This window comes from Mustelus asterias, chromosome 10, assembly GCF_964213995.1.
Source record: "Mustelus asterias chromosome 10, sMusAst1.hap1.1, whole genome shotgun sequence".
In the NCBI taxonomy this organism is placed as follows: Eukaryota; Metazoa; Chordata; class Chondrichthyes; order Carcharhiniformes; family Triakidae; genus Mustelus; species Mustelus asterias.
This window is the reverse complement of record NC_135810.1, coordinates 36835149-36858236: the sequence shown is the minus strand read 5'-3', so window position 1 is coordinate 36858236 and position 23088 is coordinate 36835149. Positions and strand designations below refer to the sequence as shown.

General features: G+C 45.4%; 1 protein-coding gene across 2 annotated transcripts in view; it reads left to right on the top strand.

The window, feature by feature from the left end:
- Window positions 1–23088, top strand: part of LOC144499557 (T-cell surface protein tactile-like) — a 186250-nt gene that overhangs the window by 132419 nt on the left and 30743 nt on the right. Inside the window, exon 9 of one of the 2 annotated variants that reach the window (XM_078221660.1) lies at window positions 5723–5861. The exons of the other annotated variant lie outside the window; for it this stretch is intronic. Within the exon in view, the coding sequence (XP_078077786.1) occupies window positions 5723–5861 (139 nt within the window). The remainder of the gene's footprint in view (window positions 1–5722; window positions 5862–23088) is intronic. 2 annotated transcript variants of the gene reach the window in all.

Sequence of the window (23088 nt, the reverse complement as noted above, 5' to 3'; positions counted from 1 at the left end):
AGATCAGTGTTATAAAATTGCACCTTTTAAAAGCAAATTACAGAGTCAAATTTATCTTTTGCTCCCCAGGTATGAGGTCATTGGAATATATATGACAATCTAGGGCAGCACGGTGGCGCAGTAGTTGGCACTGTTGCCTCACAGCACCAGGGACCCAGGCTCAATTCTGGCCTCGGGTCACTGTCTGTGTGGAGTTTCCACATTCTCCCCGTGTCTGTGTGGGTTTCTTCCGGGTGCTCTGGTTTCTTCCCAAAGTCCAAAGATATGCAGGTTAGGATCACTGGCAGTGGTAAATTTCCCCGAGTGTCAGGGAGATAAGGAGGGTAAATATGTGGGGTTACGGGGATAGGACCTTATAATGACTTTAATCAGGCAATTGAGGTGGGCCTGTTAGAATGTGAACTCCCTGATTAAGGGCCAAATTGATGGGCCAATCAGGGAGCCTCTTGCTTTGTATTTAACCATAGAACATAGAACATTACAGCGCAGTACAGGCCCTTCGGCCCTCGATGTTGCGCTGACCAGTGGAACCAATCTAAAGCCCCTCTAATCTACACTATTCCAATATCATCCATATGTTTATCCAATAACCATTTGAATGCTCTTAATGTTGACGAGTCCACTACTGCTGCAGGCAGGGCATGCCACGCCCTGACTACTCTCTGAGTAAAGAACCTACCTCTAACATCTGTCCTAAATCTCTCACCCCTCAATTTAAAGCTATGTCCCCTCGTGCTAGCCAACACCATCCAAGGAAAAAGGCTCTCACTATCCACCCTATCTAATCCTCTGATCATCTTGTATGCCTCTATTAAGTTAAAGAACAAAGAACAGTACAGCACAGGAAACAGGCCCTTCGGCCCTCCAAGCCTGTGCCGCTCCTTGGTCCAACTAGACCAATCGTTTGTATCCCTCCATTCCCAGGCTGCTCATGTGACTATCCAGGTAAGTCTTAAATGATGTCAGCGTGCCTGCCTCCACCACCCTACTTGGCAGCGCATTCCAGGCCCCCACCACCCTCTGTGTAAAAAACATCCCTCTAATATCTGAGTTATACTTCGCCCCTCTCACCTTGAGCCCGTGACCCCTCGTGAACGTCACCTCCGAGTGGGAAAAAGCTTCCCACCGTTCACCCTATCTATCCCCTTCATAATCTTGTACACCTCTATTAGATCTCCCCTCATTCTCCGTCTTTCCAGGGAGAACAACCCCAGTCTACCCAATCTCTCCTCATAGCTAAGACCCTCCATACCAGGCAACATCCTGGTAAACCTTCTCTGCACTCTCTCTAACGCCTCCACGCCCTTCTGGTAGTGCGGCGACCAGAACTGGATGCAGTACTCCAAATGTGGCCTGACCAGCGTTCTATACAGCTGCATCATCAGACTCCGGCTTTTATACTCTATACCCCGTCCTATAAAGGCAAGCATACCATATGCCTTCTTCACCACCTTCTCCACCTGTGTTGCCACCTTCAAGGATTTGTGGACTTGCACACCTAGGTCCCTCTGTGTTTCTATACTCCTGATGACGCTGCCATTTATTGTATAACTCCTCCCTACATTATTTCTTCCAAAATGCATCGCTTCGCATTTATCTGGATTAAACTCCATCTGCCACCTCTCTGCCCCATTTTCCAGCCTATCTATATCCTGCTGTATTGCCCGACAATGCTCTTCGCTATCCGCAAGTCCAGGCATCTTCGTGTCATCCGCAAACTTGCTGATTACACCAGTTACACCTTCTTCCAAATCATTTATATATATCACAAATAGCAGAGGTCCCAGTTCAGAGCCCTGCGGAACACCACTGGTCACAGACATCCAGCCAGAAAAAGACCCTTCGACCACTACCCTCTGTCTCCTATGGCCAAGCCAGTTCTCCACCCATCTAGCCACTTCTCCTTGTATCCCATGAGCCTTAACCTTCTTAACCAACCTGCCATGTGGGACTTTGTCAAATGCCTTACTGAAATCCATATAGACGACATCCACGGCCCTTTCTTCATCAACTGTTTTTGTCACTTCCTCAAAAAACTCCACCAAATTTGTAAGGCACGACCTCCCTCTTACAAAACCATGCTGTCTGTCACTAATGAGATTGTTCCGTTCTAAATGCACATACATCCTGTCTCTAAGAATCCTCTCCAACAACTTCCCTACCACGGACGTCAAGCTCACCGGCCTATAATTTCCTGGGTTATCCCTGCTACCCTTCTTAAACAACGGGACCACATTCGCTATCCTCCAATCCTCAGGGACCTCACCCGTGTCCAAAGAAGCGACAAAGATTTCTGTCAGGGGCCCAGCAATTTCATCTCTCGTCTTCCTGAGGAGTCGAGGATAGATGCCATCAGGCCCTGGGGCTTTGTCAGTTTTAATGTTCCCGAAAAAACCTAACACTTCCTCTCTTGTAATGGAGATTTTCTCTAATGGGTCAACACCTCCCTCCGAGACACTGCCGGTTAACACGCCCCTCTCCTTCGTGAATACCGATGCAAAGTATTCATTTAGGATCTCCCCTATTCCCTTGGGTTCTAAGCATAATTCCCCTCCTTTGTCCCTGAGAGGTCCGATTTTCTCCCTGACAACTCTTTTGTTCCTAACGTATGAATAGAATGCCTTAGGATTCTCCTTAATCCTGCCTGCCAAGAACATCTCGTGACCTCTTTTTGCCCTTCTAACTCCTCGTTTGAGTTCTTTCCTACTCTCTCTGTATTCCTCCAGAGCTCCATCTGTTTTCTGTTGCCTGGACTTAACGTACGCCTTCCTTTTCATTTTAATCAGATCCTCAATTTCCCTGGTTATCCACAGCTCTCGAATCCTACCTTTCCTATCTTTCCTTTTTACAGGCACATGCCTATCCTGCAGCCTTATCAATAGTTCCTTAAAAGACTCCCACATGCCAGATGCGGACTTACCCTCGAACATCCTCTCCCAATCAACATCCACCAATTCCTGCCTAATCCGGCTATAGTTAGCCTTCCCCCAATTTAGCACCCTGCCCGTAGGACAGCACTCATCCTTGTCCATTACCATCTTAAAGTTAACAGAGTTGTGGTCACTATTTGCCCTATGTTCCCCTACCGAAACTTTGACGACCTGACCGGGCTCATTTCCAAGAACTAGGTCCAGTATAGCCCCCTCTCTAGTCGGGCTATCTACACACTGTTCCAAAGAACCTTCCAGTACGCATTTTACAAATTCCTCCCCGTCCGGACCCCCAGCTCTAAGCACTTTCCAGTCTGTGCCAGGGAAATTAAAGTCCCCCACTACAACAACCCTATTTTTTCTGCACCTATCCAGAATCTCCTGACATATCCTTTCCTCCACTTCCCGTGGGCTGTTGGGTGGTCTGTAGTACACCCCCAGCATAGTGACTGCACCCTTCCTGTTTCTGAGTTCCACCCACAGCGACTCAGTACATGACCCCTCTAAGTTGTCTACCCTCTGCACCGCGGTAATATGCTCCTTAACTAATATCGCTACTCCCCCACCTTTTTTAGCCCCTCCTCTGTCTCGCCTAAAACACTTATACCCCAGAATATTCAGCTGCCAGTCCTGTCCTTCTTTTAACCAAGTTTCCGTCACCGCAACCACATCCAAATTCCGCATAAGCATTAAGGCCCTAAGTTTGTCTGTTTTACCCGTTACGCTCCTCGCATTGAAGCAGATGCACTCCAGACCTCCAGGCCCACTCAGGTCATCCTCCTCCAGAGTGCTCCTTTTCTTAGCTAGCCTTGCCCTGGCCCCCAGCTCAACCCCAGCCTCAGTATTTACTGACCTACTGTTTTGTTCCCCCCCCCCCCCTGCCACACTAGTTTAAATCCTGCCGAAACACTCTAGCAAAACTCCCAGCCAGGATATTTGCTCCCTTCCAGTTAAGATGTAACCCATCCTTTCTGTACAGTTGCCATCCTGACTTGAAGATTTCCCAGTTATCTATGAATTTAAAACCCTCCCTCTTGCACCAGTCCTTTAGCCACGCGTTCAACTGTAGAATCTCCCTGTTCCGAGCCTCACTTGCACTAGACATCGGGAGCAGTCCAGAGATTGCTACCCTAGAGGCCTTACGTTTTAGCCTAGCACCCAACTCCCTGAATTTCTCTCGTATGACCCCCCTGCTCTTCCTACCTACTTCATTTTCACCAATGTGTATAATCACATCCGTTTGACTACCTTCCTTTTTAAATATGCTTCCTACCCTCTCGGAGACATCCAGTACCCCGGCACCAGGGAGGCAGACTACCATCCTGGATTCTCGTTCACTCCCACAGAACCGCCTGTCCGTGCCTCTAGCCATAGCGTCCCCCACAACTATCGCTCTCCTAAACCCCTTAAGTCACCTCTTAACCTTCTTCTCTCGAATGAAAACAACCTCAAGCCCCTCAGCCTTTCCTCATACGATTTTCCCACCATACCTGGCAACATTCTGGTAAATCTCCTCTGCACCCTTTCCAACACTTCCACATCTTTCCTATAATACGGCGACCAGAACTGTACGCAATACTCCAAATGCGGCCGCACCAGAGTTTTGTACAGTTGCAGCATGACCTCCTGGCTCCGAAACTCAATCCCTCTACCAATAAAAGCTAAAACACCGTACGCCTTCTTAACAACCCTATCAACCTGGGTGCCAACTTTCAGGGATCTATGCACATGGACACCCAGATCCCTCTGTTCATCCACACTACCAAGTATCTTACCATTGGCCCAGTACTCTGTATTCCTGTTACTCCTTCCAAAGTGAATCACCTCACACTTTTCCGCATTAAACTCCATTTGCCACCTCTCAGCCCAGCTCTGCAGTTTATCTATGTTCCTCTGTAACCTGCCACTTCCCTCCGCACTGTCTACAACTCCACCGACTTTAGTGTCATCCGCAAATTTACTAATCCATCCTTCCATGCCCTCATCCAGGTCATTAATAAAAATGACAACCAGGAGTGTCAGTTGCCCTGGGACTCCTAGTGTAGACTGCTAACTGAAAGAACTCGGTATGCTATTGTCAGACTTGTAAATAAAGGGATCTTGGTGAAGGGATTTATGTCTCTGAGGACTTATTACAGACCTGGATCAGATTGTTTGGTGCAGGCTCGATGGGCCAAATGGCCTCCTTCTGCACTGTACATTCTATGAATTTCACCTGAGAAAATGGGAAGAAAATCACACAAGATTATTACTATTTTTTAAAGCATTGTAATTTATTCCTTAACATTACCTGGATGGTATTGGTGGAAGAAAATGCATAATTCAAGTGACATGCAATACAGGAAGTGGGAAAAAAAGTGTGAGCACTGGGGAAGAACCATTTTAAGATGGCATAGACTTGCTGGTAGATTTGACCTGCAATATTATCTCTCTTACTCTCTTCACAGGTGTGGCCAGACCTGTTGAGTATTTCAGCATTTTCTGTTTTTACTTCAGATTTCCAGCATTTGAACTGTTGTGCTTCTTACCCCCATCTGGCTTCACTGAGCTTTAACGCAGAAGAACTGAATTTGTAGGGAAAGCTATTTTTATTATTTTAGACTTGATTTGTGATCCCTGTAACATACCAAACTGTTCTGATTGGGATGAATTACAAAATGAGCTAAAGCACCCAAGGTTGGGGGAAATCTGTGTTTTAACTCAATATTGTGCTCACACTACTAAGGGCTGATACAAACTCAAACTTCTTGACTCTTTCACACTTACATATAAATCCTTGATTTTTTTTGAAGGTTAATGGGATAGGATCAAATTCCAATCAATTGACCTTGGAAAATATAACTGAAGAGACTGCTGGAATGTACATCTGTCATGCTAATATTCCAGGGACTAATCTACACCACAGTTCTTACATTAATGTCACCATTAAAGGTAAGATCTAAGGTGCTAAAATCAGTTAAGATGAGGAGAAACATCAGACAAAATCTCACAAAATTATTGCTATGTTTAAAAAGGCAACATTACAGTTTATTCCTTAACATTACCTGAATGGAAAAAATATAATATATATAATATATATAAATATAATATATATGAAGTGCAAGATAGGAAGTGACAAACACATGTGAGCATTTCTTATTCAGAGGGTTATTGGGAGTTTATTACAATATTCAACTTGGTGTTCAGTGATGTGCAAACAATTATCTCCTTTATGCTTGCATTGGAAAAAGAGAGGATCAGGCAAGCTAGGAAAGCGTTGAAATGGAATAAGGGGAAATATGAAGACATAAGGCAGCAAATTAGAGGAGTAAATTGGAAGGAGGTATTCTCGGGGAAATGTACTGAAGAGAGGTGGCACTTTTTCAAGGAATGTCTGTCTAGAGTTCTACAGGACAACGTTCCGAGCAGACAGGGAGGTGTTGGTAGATTAAAGGAACCGTGGTGCACGAAAGCTGTGCGGGACCTAGTCGAGAAGAAAAGGAAAGCATACAAAAGGTTCAGAGAGCTTGGCGAAGATAGGGATCTAGATGAGTATACGGCTTGTAGGAAGGGACTAAAGAAGGAAATTAGGAGAGCCAGAAGGGGTCACGAGAAGGCCTTGGCAGTAGGATTAAGGAAAACCCTAAGGCGTTCTATAAATATGTGAAGAGTAAAAGGATGAGACGTGAAGGAATAGGGCCTATAAATTGTGAAGGCGGGAAAGTCTGTACGGAACTAGTAGAAATGGCAGAGGTGCTTAATGAGTATTTTGCCTCGGTTTTCACAGAGGAGAAGGACCTGGGTGGATGTACTGTGGGCTTGCGGTGGACTGAAAAGATTGAGTATGTGGACTTTAAGAAAGAGGTTGTGCTGGAGTCTTTGAATGGCATCAAGATAGATAAGTCGTCGGGTCCGGATGGGATGTACCCCAGGTTACTGTGGGAGGCGAGGGAAGAGATTGCAGAGCCTCTGGCGATGATCTTTGCGTCGTCGATCGAGACAGGAGAGGTGCCGGAGGATTGGAGGATTGCAGATGTGGTTCCTATTTTCAAGAAGGGGAATAGGGATAGCCCAGGAAATTACCGACCAGTGAGTCTAACCTCAGTGGTTGGTAAGCTGATGGAGAAGATCCTGAGGGACAAGATTTATGAGCATTTAGAGAGGTTTAGTATGCTCAAGAATACTCAGCATGGCTTTGTCAAAGGCAGATCGTGCCTTACGAGCCTGGTGGAGTTCTTCGAAAATGTGACTAAATACATTGACGAAGGGAAAGCGGTAGATGTGGTTTATATGGATTTTAGCAAGGCGTTCGATAAGGTCCCCCATGCAAGGCTTCTAGAAAAAGTGAGAGGGCATGGGATCCAAGAGGCTGCTGCCCTGTGGATCCAGAACTGGCTTGCCCAAAGGAGGCAGAGAGTGTGTATAGATGGGTCTTTTTCTAAATGGAGGTCGGTCACCAGTGGAGTGCCCCAGGGATCTGTTCTGGGACCCTTGCTGTTTGTCATTTTCATAAATGACCTGGATGTGGAAGTGGAGGGATGGGTTGGTAAGTTTGCCGACGACACGAAGGTTGGTGGGGTTGTGGATAGTCTGGAGGGATGTCAGAAGTTACAGAGGGACATAGATAGGATGCAAGACTGGGCGGAGAAGTGGCAGATGGACTTCAACCCAGATAAATGCGTAGTGGTCCATTTTGGCCGGTCAAATGGGATGAAGGAGTACAATATAAAGGGAAAGACTCTTCGTACTGTGGAGGATCAGAAGGACCTTGGGGTCCGGGTCCATAGGACTCTAAAATCGGCCCCACAGGTGGAGGAGGTGGTTAAGAAGGCATATGGTGTGCTGGCCTTTATCAATCGAGGGATTGAGTTTAGGAGTCCGGGAATAATGATGTAGCTGTATAAGACCCTCGTCAGACCCCACTTGGAGTACTGTGCTCAGTTCTGGTCGCCTCATTACAGGAAGGATGTGGAAAAGATTGAAAGGGTGCAGAGGAGATTTACAAGGATGTTGCCTGGATTGAGTGGCATGCCTTATGAGGATAGGCTGAGGGAGCTCGGTCTTTTCTCCTTGGAGAGATGTAGGATGAGAGGAGACCTAATAGAGGTATATAAGATATGAGAGGCATAGATTGGGTGGACTCTCAGAGGCTTTTTCCCAGGATGGAAATGGCTACTACGAGAGGACACAGGTTTAAGGTGCTGGGGTGTAGGTACAGGGGAAACGTTAGGGGGAAATTTTTCATACAGAGGGTGGTGGGCGAGTGGAATCGGCTGCCGTCAGTGGTGGTAGAGGCAAACTCAATCGGGTCTTTTAAGAGACTCCTGGATGAGTACATGGGACTTAATAGGATGGAGGGTTATAGGTAGGCCTAAAAGGTAGGGATATGTTCGGCACAAGTTGTGGGGCCGAACGGCCTGTTTTGTGCTGTAGTTTTTCTATGTTTCTATGTTTCTGGACTTGACTGAAAGAGGGGTTAGAGTGTCTGATTTAAGAGTTGTGTGTTCATCTTCATGAGGCCCTTTGCTGACCTAACACAATCTTAATTTGGACCTGCATGGCTTCTTAGCAAGGCTTTAAGTGGTCTGTGGGGTAAAGGTAGGGCACTCAACACAATGTGGAATTCGTTGCATGACAGAGCTCTCATTGACTTGGGATATATAGACAGGAATGGTCTTGTGAACTGTACCGACTCGAGACTCTCACTGCGATGCAAATTCAATTCTCTTAAGGACTCAGCAGGGTCCATGTGGAAAATAATTCCTCATTGGCTATGGTGCAGTTTTGCCCTAATGCAAATGTTATTTAGGATAGAGATTGTCAAGGCATCCAATAATTGCAGGGTCCCAAGTGGTTGAACCTCAGGCAACCATTTTCTTGGTGTGACACACTCCAGTGAGGACAATGCAAACAAACCTCAAAACTTTACTGTGTGAACTAGATATTAATGGTCACTGTTTCTTGATGTATGAATGGCCTTTTGGGGATAGTAGCAAGATGATGTCTCAACATTCTGCATGATCTAGACTTTGGTGGTTCCAGCTTCCTGATATGTGAATTGTGGGCAGTTTCACAATGATGTCTCAAAACTCCACATTGATGAGAGCTGGTGATGGGACATATGATGCTCTCATGGTGCTGCTCTCTGATTAGCCATCTATCCGGTAATGGGTGAAAGAGTGATATGTGTGGTAGTGATGCTTTATTGAGCAGATGTTAGACTGACATGAGTGGATCCCTATATAATTTGGAATTCCAGTTGTTTATATGCTGCCATGCACTATGACTTGGTGAGGACAAAGATACATACGATAGATGTGTGAGAAGGGAATGCTGTTCAAGCTCCACAGCAGCCTTATGTTGTCAAACTACTCAGTTAACCATTGGTTAGGCGTTTCCAAGGATAATCCCATTGTACAGTGAATACTTTCCATAACCATTATGAGAACATTGTACCTTCGAGAGAATTTTTCACTGAGGTGGAAGGTGATGGGGTCTTCCAAGCAGCAAAAGCAAAAGAAAGTAATAATTATGAGAAATTGTCTGCACTTCACTCTCCTGGTATCTTGTAGCTATCAGATTGTTAGAGGCATATCTTCTGTGTCATTCTTGTACAATGTCTCTTCATGTGACTCATTTAAATCACTACCCTCTTCAGATCCATTCCCTTCAATATCCTCCTTGTCCCAGAAAATGTTTTGTTCTTCAATTTCTCCCTCAGGTAGCACAAGGTTGTGCAGGATGCAGCTAACAACAATGACCTAGGACCTGAGTAACTCTCTGTGTTGAGTTTGCACATTCTCCCCATGTCTGCGTGGGTTTCCTCCTGGTGTTCCGGTTTCCTCCCACAGTCCAAAGATGTGTTAGTTAAGGTGATTTACAGGGGGTAAATATGCTGGGCTATCGGGATAGGGTCTGGATGGGATGCTCTGTCGTGCAGACACGATGGGGTGAATGGTTTCCTGCTGCACTGTAGGGATTCTATGATTCTACGATTCTAGGACACTGCGATGAGTATTGGAGAGCCCTGCCTGGCAAGTCCAAACATCAGAAATGCATCTTCAGGCAGCCAATCGTCTGCTCTATCAAGAAGCTGGTGGCAGAATGTGCAGAATTGTATCTTAGAATCACTTTGTGGACAGTGAATAGGCATCATCAGCCAGTCTTCTGGCAGTATGCCTTATCCCCAAGAAGCCAGTCCTGTAAGCAATGAGGTCATCAAGATGTAAGTATCATGGGAAGTCCCTGGGTACCTGCACAAGCATGCAGAAAATGCTTTCTGCGATCACAAGTGAACAGGACATTTATAGAGTGAAATCATTTACAATTGATTAATCTCTCTGCCTGCTGCCAGGGAGACCTCAAGGCCACATGTATGCAATTGATGGCATGCTGTACTCATGGAAAACCACATATCACTATTGTTATGTATGCACAATTGTTTCTGACCGATTTGACACCAAAGAAAAAAGGATTTCTGAGGTATCAAACTATGGGCTACTTAAACAAATCAATGCAGCTTATTTACAAGGTGTTGCCTAATTGAATCCAATCTGGAAGTGAGATAAAAAGCTGCGAATGCCTCTGGTGACACCACAGCATGATGTGGAGATGCCGGCGTTGGACTGGGGTGAACACAGTAACAGTTTTAACAACACCAGGTTCAAGTCCAACAGGTTTATTTGGTAGCAAACACCATTAGCTTTCGGAGCGCTGCTCCTTCGTCAGATGGAGTGGAAATGTGCTCTCAAACAGGGCACAGAGACACAAAATCAAGTTCCAGAATACTGATTAGAATGCGAATCCCTACAGCCAGCCAGATCTTAAAGATACAGACAATGTGAGTGGAGGGAGCATTAAGCACAGGTTAAAGAGATGTGTATTGTCTCCAAACAGGACAGGGCCAATCACAACAGCTCACAGCAGCTCAAATGTAGTCAGAAACTTAATGGATTCACATGTGAATGTGCACATTAGTCAAGGAGCAATTTAACCCTCAAAACTAGTACACAGCTGAGCTTAGTTCTCATAGAATTATACAGCACAGGAGAGGCTCTTCGGCCCATCAGGTCTGCACTGACACATTAGAAACACCTAATTCCCACCTAATCCCATCTGCCAGCACTTGACACATAGCCCTGAATGTTATGATGTGCCAAGTGCTCATCCAGATACTTTTTAAAGGATGTGAGGCAACCCACCTCTATCACTCTCACAGGCAGCACATTCCAAACAAAGAGAACAAAGAACAATACAGCACAGGAACAGGCCCTTCGGCCCTCCAAGCCCGCGCCGCTCCCCGGTCCAGGATTGAATCCTGAATCCAGGATCCCCGCCCAATTTTCCAGCCTATCTACATACCAATATCCTATCCACCGAGCTGTCCCCCACAGCTACGATGCTTTGTTCATTACAACCTATTAACTCACCCCCACCCCCCCATTCCAGACCATGTGATCTCCAGGGAGAGGCGAAAACCCAGAGTGAAAAACCCCAGGGCCAATATGGGGAAAAAAAAATCTGGGAAATTCCTCTCCGACCCCCTGAGGCGATCGAAACGAGTCCAGGAGATCACAATGGCCCTGATCGGAAAATGCTTCCCAACCCTAGTCATTTCCACTTCCACGAGAAACAAGGAACAATTAGCCCGCGCCGCTCCCTGGTCCAAACTAGACCACTCTTTTGTATCCCTCCATTCCCACTCCGTTCATATAGCTGTCTAGATAAGTCTTAAACGTTCCCAGTGTGTCCGCCTCCACCACCTTGCCCGGCAACACATTCCAGGCCCCCACGACCCTCTGTGTGAAATATGTCCTTCTGATATCTGTGTTAAACCTCCCCCCCTTCACCTTGAACCTATGACCCCTCGTGAACGTCACCACCGACCCGGGGAAAAGCTTCCCACCGTTCACCCTATCTATGCCTTTCATAATTTTATACACCTCTATTAAGTCTCCCCTCATCCTCCGTCTTTCCAAGGAGAACAACCCCAGTTTCCCCAATCTCTCCTCATAACCAAGCCCCTCCATACCAGGCAACATCCTGGTAAACCTCCTCTGTACTCTCTCCAAAGCCTCCACGTCCTTCTGGTAGTGTGGCGACCAGAACTGGACGCAGTATTCCAAATGCGGCCGAACCAACGTTCTATACATCTGCAACATCAGACCCCAACTTTTATACTCTATGCCCCGTCCTATAAAGGCAAGCATGCCATATGCCTTCTTCACCACCTTCTCCACCTGTGACGTCACCTTCAAAGATCTGTGGCTTGCACACCCAGGTCCCTCTGCGTCTCTACACCCTTTATGGTTCTTCCATTTATCGTATAGCTCCTCCTTACATTATTCCCACCAAAATGCATCACTTCGCATTTATCAGGATTGAACTCCATCTGCCATTTCCTTGCCCAAATTTCCAGCCTATCTATATCCTTCTGTAGCCTCTGACAATGTTCCTCACTATCTGCAAGTCCTGCCAGTTTTGTGTCGTCCGCAAACTTACTGATCACCCCAGTTACTCCTTCTTCCAGATCATTTATATAAATCACAAACAGCAGAGGTCCCAATACAGAGCCCTGCGGAACACCACTAGTCACAGGCCTCCAGCCGGAAAAAGACCCTTCCACTACCACCCTCTGTCTTCTATGACCAAGCCAAACCATCACCACCCTCTGGGTAAAAAGGTTTTTCCTCACATCCCCCCTAAACCTCCTGCCCATCACTTTGAACTTATGTCCCCTCGTGACTGACCCTATAACTAAGGGGAATAGCTGCTCCTTATCCACTCTGTCCATGTCTCTAATAATATTGTACACATTGATCAGGTTTCTCAGTCTTCTCTGATCCAGTGAAAACAACCCAAGCCTGTGCAACCTCTCTGCATAGCTTAAATGTTCCATCCCAGGCAGCATCCTGGTGAATCTCCTCCACTGCATTCACATCCTTCCAATAATGTGGCGATCAGTACTGCACACAGTATTCTAGCTGTGCCCTCACCAAAATTCTATACAATTCCATGACTTCCCTGCTTTTGTAATGTATGCCTTGATTGATAAAGACAAGTGTCCCATAAGCCTTTTACACCATCCTACTAACATGACCTTCCGCTTTCAGAGATCTGTGGACAAACACGCTAAGGTCCCTTTGTTCCACTGAATTTCCTAGTGTCCTACCATTCATTGAGTACTTTCTTGTCAAATTATCTCTTCCAATGTGTATCATCTCACATTTTTCAGTGTTAATTTCCATCTGTCATTTATTTGCCTACTTAACCATTCCGCCTATATCTTCCTGTAGCCCAAGGCACTCTGCCTCACTGTTAACCACTCAATCAATCTTTGTGTCATCCGCAAACTTACTAATCCTACCCCCCACATAGTCATCAGTGTCATTTATATAAATGACAAATAATAGGAGCCCCAGCACAGATCCCTGTGGTACATCACTGGACATTGGTTTCCAGTCACTAAAGCAGCCTCCTGTCATCACTCTCTGTCTCCTACAACTGAGCCAATTTTGAATCCATTTGATCAAATTACCCTGTATCCTATGTTGATTTACCTTCTTTACAAGTCTCCTATGTGAAGGCGGCATGGTAGCACTGCTGCCTCACGGCACCAGGGATCCGGGTTCGATTCCCGGCTTGGGTCACTGTCTGTGTGGAGTTTGCACATTCTCCCCGTATCTGCGTGGGTTTCCTCTGGGTGCTCCGGTTTCCTCCCACATTCTGAAAGACATGCTGGTTAGGTGCATTGACCTGAACAGGCGCCGGACTGTGGCAGCTAGGGGAATTTCACAGTAACCTCATTGCAGTGTTAATGTAAGCCTTACTTGTGACTAATAAATAAACACTACTTTAAAATGCGGGGCCTTGTCAAAGGCTTTGCTGAAATCCATATAAACTACATTGACTGCACTACCTTAGTCTATATACCTGGTCACCTCATAAAAATCAATCAAATTTGTTAGGCATGATCTCCCTCTGACAAAGCCAAGCTGACTATCCCTGTTCTCCATTGCTTGTGTAAATAATTAATAGGAAGTCCCTTCAATTGGCCCAATGGGTAGTCCTGAACTGCTCCCATATGCCGTGAGACCCCCTCCAGATCATTTTTTTCAAGCTTGTTTTTCCAAATGCATCATTACTCAATAATGGTGAGATGGTGCTGCTGACATTTGTGAGTGTGACCTACACCTTCCAACCTTCCTATATCACTCACATCCTACTCCACAGTCACCACCTCCGAAATCCCATTCCTCTGTTCCTATCCAGCTGCCCCCTGTTACCTTTGAGCTCCTCATTGTTCATGTGGATATTCCTGTTCTTTCCTCATTCCCTTCAATGTTATTGGCCTATGCCCTTTGTTGATCTGACCCCTCCCCTACATGAGGCCACTTGCACCCTTACTTTCAGAGACCCTCCTCATGACACCTTCCAATACTACATCCTCATGACTTTGGAATTACTGTTTCCCCTGAATGTGACTGTGCCCTCAGCATCCCAATACCATGCCTCAAATTCCCAGGATCAAATCCTTTTGTTGACCCTACACACTATTCTTCATATGAACCTCACTGCCCAAGAGATCTTCCCTGCCCAAGACCAGGCTAAAGATATGTGTGCCATGCAGAACCCTCTAATATAGCCCACAATGTGGCTTCATTCCCCTCATTCTCTTAAATGTGTCCTCCAGATGGTCTTTCATGCTTCCCCTTGAGTTCATACCCCAATCACCCCCAACTCCCAAACCTCTAGTCCTGCTTCCATCTCACCCGTCCGCCAGTCGTGCGTCCAGTGCCAGCCTTGGTGCAGCTGGTGCTACAAGCACTCGATATATGTCAACAAAGGTGTAAAAGGAAGATGAAAGTCAATGATGAAATAAAGCTCACCATGTGCACGCCATTTATACACAGTTGTGAAACAGAATGTTCTAATTAGCCATTGGCAGCAATTTAATTTGGAGGGAGAGTATGATTCTAGTGCATTTTCCTGGTAATGAGCGTTCATGAGATGCTAATGAATGTAAATATGGTCCCCAACATTGCTTAGCAGTAAACAGGCCTTCAAAGTCGGGTAAACAAAATTCCAAACGAATTCCTTACCATCTGGAAAATTATTTTTTCATTGACGCCAGTTCCCATTACTCAAAGAATCACAGAAGCATTATGGCTTAGGAGGAGGCCATTTGGCGCATCGTGTCTGTACTGGCTCTCCAAACAAGCATCATGGGCTCATGCCATTCCCCTGCTTCTCCCTTTACCTCTGCACATTGTTTCTATTCAAGTAATTATCTAATGCCCCGTTGAATGCCTCAGTTGCCTCCACCACACTTCCAGACAAGAATTCTGGACCCGAAAACTCGCTATGTGAAAAAGCTTTTTCTTATAGCACATTTTCTTCTTTTGTAAATCATTTTAAATCTGTGCCTTTTTGTTCTTGATCCTTTTTTCAAGTGGGAACAGTTTCTCCCCATATATTCTGTCCAGCCGCCTCATGATTTTGAACATCTCCATCAAATCTCCTCCCAGACTTCTTCTCTCCAAGGAGAACAGTCCCAACCTCTCCAGTCTATTCTCCTAACTGAAATTTCTCATCCCTGGGAGAGGAAGCTTCTCCCCATAATTTTCTCTGAAGGCATTTTATCCAAAGACTTGTAGACACTCACAAAACATTATTTTGCTGATATTATGAAACACTTGGGCATAATTTAAACCATGGTCCACCACCAAAGAGTTGGCAGGAAATACATCCCCACTGATGCCAGCTGCCACTCAGCCATTTAACGTTCTGAGGAGCATTCATTGGCTGGAGGTGAAATTTCTGCCCTGCACGCAAGACAAGGTCACACCTCAGACAAGTGATTGGCTGGCAGCTCTGTAATCCAAGCAGAACCACCAGTGCTTACCACTGCAGAGACTACAAGCAGTCAGAGCCAGAGCCAGAATGGAGTTAAGTGTTCGGGTTGAGGTGGTGTAGTGGGTCCCATGGCCCAGGAAGGGGGGGCGGGGGGGGGGGGGGGGGGGGGGGGGAGCTTACAGGTGGATGGGGGTCTTGATGGAAATGCCGGGAGCAAGAGGTCGTCGGACCATGAGGATAGCCCCCAGATTGAGAAATGGGGGTCTGTGATGGAGGTGTCTCCATCATTTTCCCATCTGAGGCCCCTGTAGGGAAGTTTTTGTGGCTTCCTCATCATTGCTAAAAATTGAGGCTGGTGGGAAGTGGTCCTTAAATGGTCATCAATCAGCTACTTCATTGGCTCAACTGGGGCAATGGTGGTCAGGCTGCCGCCATCCTTACTCAACCCCTGTAAAATTGAGGACAAGTCGAGGGCAGACCACCCTGGTAATTAACATATTCATTTGGTGAAGAAATAGGGTATGAATTATCATATTCTTAAATGACCTAAAGACAGGGATACAGTTTTGGATATTGTTGAGGAGATAGCCTGTCAGGGGGAGATACCAGCAGCAGCAAGGCCTGTGGCGCCACACCTGGTTCTGCTGTAGAGCAGGATTGGACAAAGAGCAAGGGAACAGTAGTAATAGGGGACTCGTTAGTTAGAGGCACAGACAGGCATTTCAATGGCTGTGATCAAGACTCCAGAATGGGGTGCTGCCTCCCTGGTGCCAGGGCCAAGGACGACTCTGAGCGATTGCAGGACATTCTTAAGGGGGAGGGTGAGCAGCCAGAGGTCGTTGTACATATTGGTATCAACAACATAGGTAGGAAAAGGGATGAGGTCCTGAAGTGTGAATATAGAGAGCTAGGCAAAAGGCTAAAGTTCAGGACCTCGAAGGTAATAATTTCTGGACGACTGGTGCCACTTGCGAGTGAGAATAACAATAGGAGGATTAGGCAGATGAATGCATGGCTTGAGAGCTGGTGCAGGGGGCAGGGATTTAGATTTGTGGATCATTGGGATCTCATCTGGGGAAGGGGTGCCCTGTTCAAGAGGGAGGGTTACACCTGAACTGGAGGGGGACTAATATCCTGGCAGGGAGATCTGCTAGAGCCACTCAGGAGGGTTTAAGCTAGTTTGGCAAATGGGTGGGACCCTAAGCAGTTGGGAGACAGAAGAGAAGGTTGAGGACAGCACAGAAGTTAAAGAGAGCACATTAAATAGTAAAGGCAGTGTCAGTAATCCTAGTAATAGACAGATCAGGCAAAAGCAAGACAGCATTTATTTCCATGCAAGAGGCCTGATGGGCAAGGCAGACGAACTCAGGGCATGGATGGGTATATGGGACTGGGATATTATGGCAATGACTGAAACATGGCTAAGAGAAGGACAGGAATGGCAGCTCAATGTTCTAGGGTACAGATGCTATCAGAAAGATAGAACAGGAGGTAAGAGAGGAGGGAGAGTTGCGTTTTTCATTCGGGATAACAACATGGCATTACTGAGAGGGGATATGTCTGAGGGTTCGCCCATTGAGTCTTTATGGGTAGAACTGAGAAATAAGGAGGGGAAATCACTTTGATAGGGTTGAACTATAGGCCCCCGAATAGTCGGTGGGAAATTGAGAAGCAAATATGTAAGGAGATTACAGATAGCTCCTAGAAAAATAGGGTGGTAATAGTAGGGGATTTTAACTTTCCCAACATTGACTGACTGGGACAGCCATAGTATTAGAGGCTTGGATGGAGAGAAATTTGTCCTTTTAGATTCCCCGACCTTTGGAAAAAGATATTGACTATCTCGTTGATCTATACCCCTTATTACGACTACAATCCCACCCAGTCCCTATCCCCATAACCCCATGCATTTACCCGAGCTCATCCCCCTGACACTAAGGGGCAATTTAGCATGGCCAATCCACTGAACCTGCACATCTTTGGAATATAGGAGGAAACCGGAGCACCCGGAGGAAAGCCACGCAGACATGGGGAGAACGTGCAAACTCCACACAGACAGTGACCCAAGCCGGGAATTGAACCCAGGTCCCTGGTGCTGTGAGACAGCAATGCTAATCATTGTGCCACTGTGCCGCCCAAAAATAGTCCTGCTCTCTCTGAGGATGTGTGGGTTACATTGATAGGTTAGTATCAGGGAAACTAGCCAGAGTGAGGTTATCGGGATAGGGCCTGGGTGGGATTGTGGTCGAAGAAGACTCGATGGGCCAAATGGCCTCCTTCTGCTCAGTAGGGATTCTATGATCACTGCATTGGAAAATCGTTACTTGATGAATGCAATGCATTTTGTTCACCTTTCCTGATGGTAGAAGTACAGAAGAAGGTGTCAGTGAAAACTGTATTGATGAGAAAAGCTCCTCTGCTACCTTCCACGAGATCCATTGGGAATCATTGATTGATCTCCCCGTGGGGCTTATTGAGTATGATAACAGACAGTGGCCTGCCCAGCCAGAATTTATTGCCTGAGCCTTTTATAAGACAGACCCAGGGCTGGGTGTGCTGTTCTGTGGTCCCAGGCAGAGACTAGTGTGTGTCCAACGTGGAAGTGGTTTTACTTTGCATTCTCTAATAAACTATGTTGCTTACCAGTCAGGCTTCCTGAGTCATTACAGCTCCCATTAAAAATGAAATAGATGTAGATGAGTTGGTTTGCAGCAAACAATACTTTGAGCAATGGCAAAGGAGAGCTACTCTTTTTCTTTAAAACAAAATGATGGAATGCATGCTAGAAAGAAACCAGGTGAAATATTCAAGAACTAAAAGGAATGAAAAGACAAGTAACGTGAAATATAGTCCCAGATTCTGGAACAAGAGGGTATAACCCTAAAAAGACAGATTAAAAATTACATCACAGAGGGTGATGAAATTATGGGATAGACTGCCAAGGGAGGCAATGGGAATGATCACATCAGTAAGCTGGAGGGATATTTGCACATATATCTGATGAAAGATATGATTAAATTATATTTAAAGTGTCAGAATATTGTGGAATATATTTCCTAAATCCTCATATTGGTCAGATACTCTTTTTTGGGTAATGTAGTTATATTTAAATTAATTTTTTTTTCAAAGAATCACAGAATTGTTATGGTTCAGAAAGAGGCCATTTGGCCCATTATGTCTGCACCAGCTTTCAAACAAGCATCATGACTTCCTGCCATTCCCTGTACCCTTGCACTCTGTTTCTATTCAAGTAACCATTTAATGCCCTCTTGCTTCAATTGAACCTGCCTCCACCACCGTACTTCCAGTCAGTGCATTCCAGACCCCAAACACTTGATCTGTCAAAAACCTTTTTCTCACATCACATTTACTTCTTTTCCAAATCTCTTTAAATCTGTGTCCTCTAATTCTTGATCCTCTTATGACTGGGAATAGTTTCTCCCCATCTACTCTGTTCAGCCCCTCATGATTTTGAACATCTATATCAAATCTCCTCTTAGCCTTATCCTCTCTGAGGGGAACAGTGCCAACCTCTCCAATCTATCGTTATAATCTTTTGGTCGCTGGAAGGGTAGGGGGTTTTAGTTCAGTCGGGCAGCACGGTCGGTGCAGACTTGAAGGGCCGAAGGGTCTGTTCCTGTGCTGTAAGTTTCTTTGTTCTTTGTAACAGCCCCTGAACAGGCGCCAGAGTGTATTGACTAGGGGATTTTCACAGTAACTTCATTGAAGTGTTAATGTAAACCTACTTGTGACACTCATAAATAAACTTCAAAACTTCAAATAACTGAAGTTCTCATCCCTGGAGCCATTCTTGCAAACCTCTCCTGCACTCTCTCCATTGCATTCACATCCTTCCTAGTGTGTGACACACGGAACTGTACACAATATTCCAGATGAAGTCTAACTAGTGTCTTGTATAAGTTCAGCATCACCTCCTTGCTCTTGTACTCTATCCCCGGATAATTAAAGCCCAGAATACTATATGCTTTATTAACTGCTTTCTCCACCTTTCCCACTACCTTCAATGATCTATCCATATATACACACCCAGGTCCCTCTCTCCTCCACCTCCTTAAGAATTTTACCCCTTATTTTGCATGTTCTTCCTGCCAAAATCTATCACTTCACACTTCTCTGCATTTAACTTTATCTACCACCTACCTGCACATTTCACCAACTCGTCAATTTCCAGTTCTACACTGTCCTTCTTACAGTTTATAATATGTCCCAGTTTTGTGTCATCACAAACTTTGAAATTATCCCCTGTACACCACACCAAGATCGAGAACATTAATATATACCAGGAAACGCAAGAGTCCCAATACCGACTCCTGGGGAAAACAACTTTATACCTTCCTCCAGCCTGAAAAATACCATTACTCTCTGCTTCCTATTATTCAACCATTTTTGTATCCACATTGCTACTGTCCTTTATTCCATTAGCTATTAATGTTCTCACAAGTCTGTTGTGTGGCTCTGTATTGAATGTCTTCTGAAAGTCCCTGTAGACCACATCAACAGCATGACCCTCATTGACCCTTTCTGTTACTCCTCAAAAAGCTCCAGCAAGTGGGTTAAACATAATTTCCCTATAGAAATCCATGCTGGCTCTTCCTAATCAACCCACATTTTTCCATGTAACTTCTAATTTTTTCCTGAATAATTGTTTCGAGAAACTTGCCCACCAATGTTAACCTGACTGGCCTGTAATTGCTGGGGCTATGCTTAGAATTTTTTTGAACCAGAGTATAACATTTACAAATCTCCAGTTCTCTGGAACTTCCCCCGATTCTAGAGAAGACTGGAAGATTATGGCCAGTGCCCCTAAATTTTCCATTCTCACTTCCTTCAATATCCTTGGATGTATCTCATCTGATCCCACTGCCTTGTCAAATTTAGGTACCAACATTCTAACCAACACTTCCTCCTTAACAGTTATGAACCCTTCAAGGGACAGAGTTTCCTCATCTGTGACCATGATCTGGACAGCATCTACCTCCATGGTGAAGACAGATGCAAAGTATTCATTTAATACAGAAAACTTCAATAAATTTGCATTTGGTACTCCACAACATTGTGGTCAGTTTAACTTTACCTCCTGAACAGAAAAAGATTGGATTTGTTACCTGAATCACTCTCTGTCCTGATTTCACTTTCAATTGAAGTTAATAAAGTAAAACTGAGGAGGCTCAAAACAAGTGAACCTTCCCAGTCCTGCTGAGTCTTCTCTGAGTAGGGACCGGGAACTAACTAGGAATTTTGGTTGTTGGGTCAGTGGCCCATGCATTCCCATCTTTGGGTGAACTTGTAGAGGCATTTGAACATTGACAGTGACTACCCAGTGGCAGTGAGCCAATAATGTGCAGGTAATATTTTAATGGGGGAAATGGGGAGGACTTGGTTAGAATCTCCCCAGCATCAGAGTGGACTCCCACTGAGTGCTGAGTCTGGCAGTTCCATTTAGGCAGCTTCCATACCCCAATAACTGGGCTGCAGATATGAAAGGCCACACCCACGGCCCAAACAAATCCTATGAAGAGATTTTCCCTCCAGTTCACTGGCTTCAGAATGCCTGAATGAATCTGGTGACTTGTCCCTAAGGGATTGTGGTCCTAGTCTTCAGTGGATGTTGTCCCTAGACCCATAAAACCTCAACATTGCAGAAGGAGGCCATTTGGCTCTGAAAGAGCACCTTACCCAGACCCAACACCCTACCCTCGCCCCATAACTCTGCGCATTTACCATGGGTAACCTAACCTGCACATCTTTGGACATTAACGAGGATTTTGACAATGGCCAATCCACCTAAGCTGTTCTATTTCTGTTTATTGAGTGAGAAACATTTTAATTAAAATCAAATTCCTCATCAGGATTTTTTTGTGCGTTACTTTGGATTCGTTTGTCCGTTTTATCACAGATCACTTGAAGATCAGAATGTACTGGATAACATTTTCAGACCTGAGACCTTTTCTCAGAATACATTCGATACTTAAATATTATAATTATCTTCATGAAAGAGCATAAGATCAGGCAAGGTGAAGGAAAGGTCTTTCAAACCCAGAAACACTTATCTCTCTGATATTAAATCTCATCCAGCCTAATATTTTAAACACCCCAAATATATTGAACTCTGACCTGATTTACAGGGCATTATTAACATTTAACATCCTTAGAGTGAAGAGAATGTTTCAAAAATCTACTTTAAATTTATGTCGTTATTCATTTCAATTGATGTCCTTAAATCCTCCCCTGACTCCTATCCCCCACCTGATTTAGTTTTTATATATTCTGTCTTCACCTTGAACTCATTGTCTGTGAAAATAAATCAGGCAAGGAGCATTAATACTTATAAACCTCAGTGAATTCACTATTAATCATTTTCTCTCTACAGTTAGAACATAGCACATAGAACATAGGAAAACTACAGCACAAACAGGCCCTTCGGCCCACAAGTTGCTCCGGTCATGTCCCTACGAACCTAGGCCTATATATAGGCTTACCTATAACCCTCAATCCTATTAAGTCCCATGTACTCATCCAGAAGTCTCTTAAAAGACTCTATCGAGTTTTCCTCCACCACCATTGACGGCAGCCGATTCCACTCACCCACCATCCTCTGAATGAAAAACTTACCCCTGACATCTCCTCTGTACCTACTCCCCAGCACCTTAAACCTGCGTCCTCTGATAGCGGCCATTTCAGCCCTGGGAAAAAGCCTCTGAGAATCCACCCGATCTATACCTCTCAACATCTTGTACGCCTCTATCAGGTCACTTCTCATCCTTCGTCTCTCCAAGGAGAATCATAGAAACCCTACAGTGCAGAAGGAGGCCATTCGGCCCATCGAGTCTGCACCGACCACAATCCCACCCAGGCCCTACCCCCACATATTTACCCGCTAATCCCTCTAACCTACACATCCCAGGACTCTAAGGGGCAATTTTTAACCTGGCCAATCAACCTAACCCGCACATCTTTGGACTGTGGGAGGAAACCGGAGCACCCGGAGGAAACCCACGCAGACACGAGGAGAATGTGCAAACTCCACACAGACAGTGACCCGAGCCGGGAATCGAACCCGGGACCCTGGAGCTGTGAAGCAGCAGTGCTAACCACTGTGCTACCGTGCCGCCCCAGAGAAAAGACCGAGCTCCCTCAACCTATCCTCATAAGGCATGCCACCCAATCCAGGCAACATCCTTGTAAATCTTCTCTGCACCCTTTCAATAATTTCTACATCCTTCCTGTAATGAGGCAACCAGAACTGAGCACAGTACTCTAAGTGGGGTCTGACGAGGGTCTTATAAAGCTGCATCATTATCTC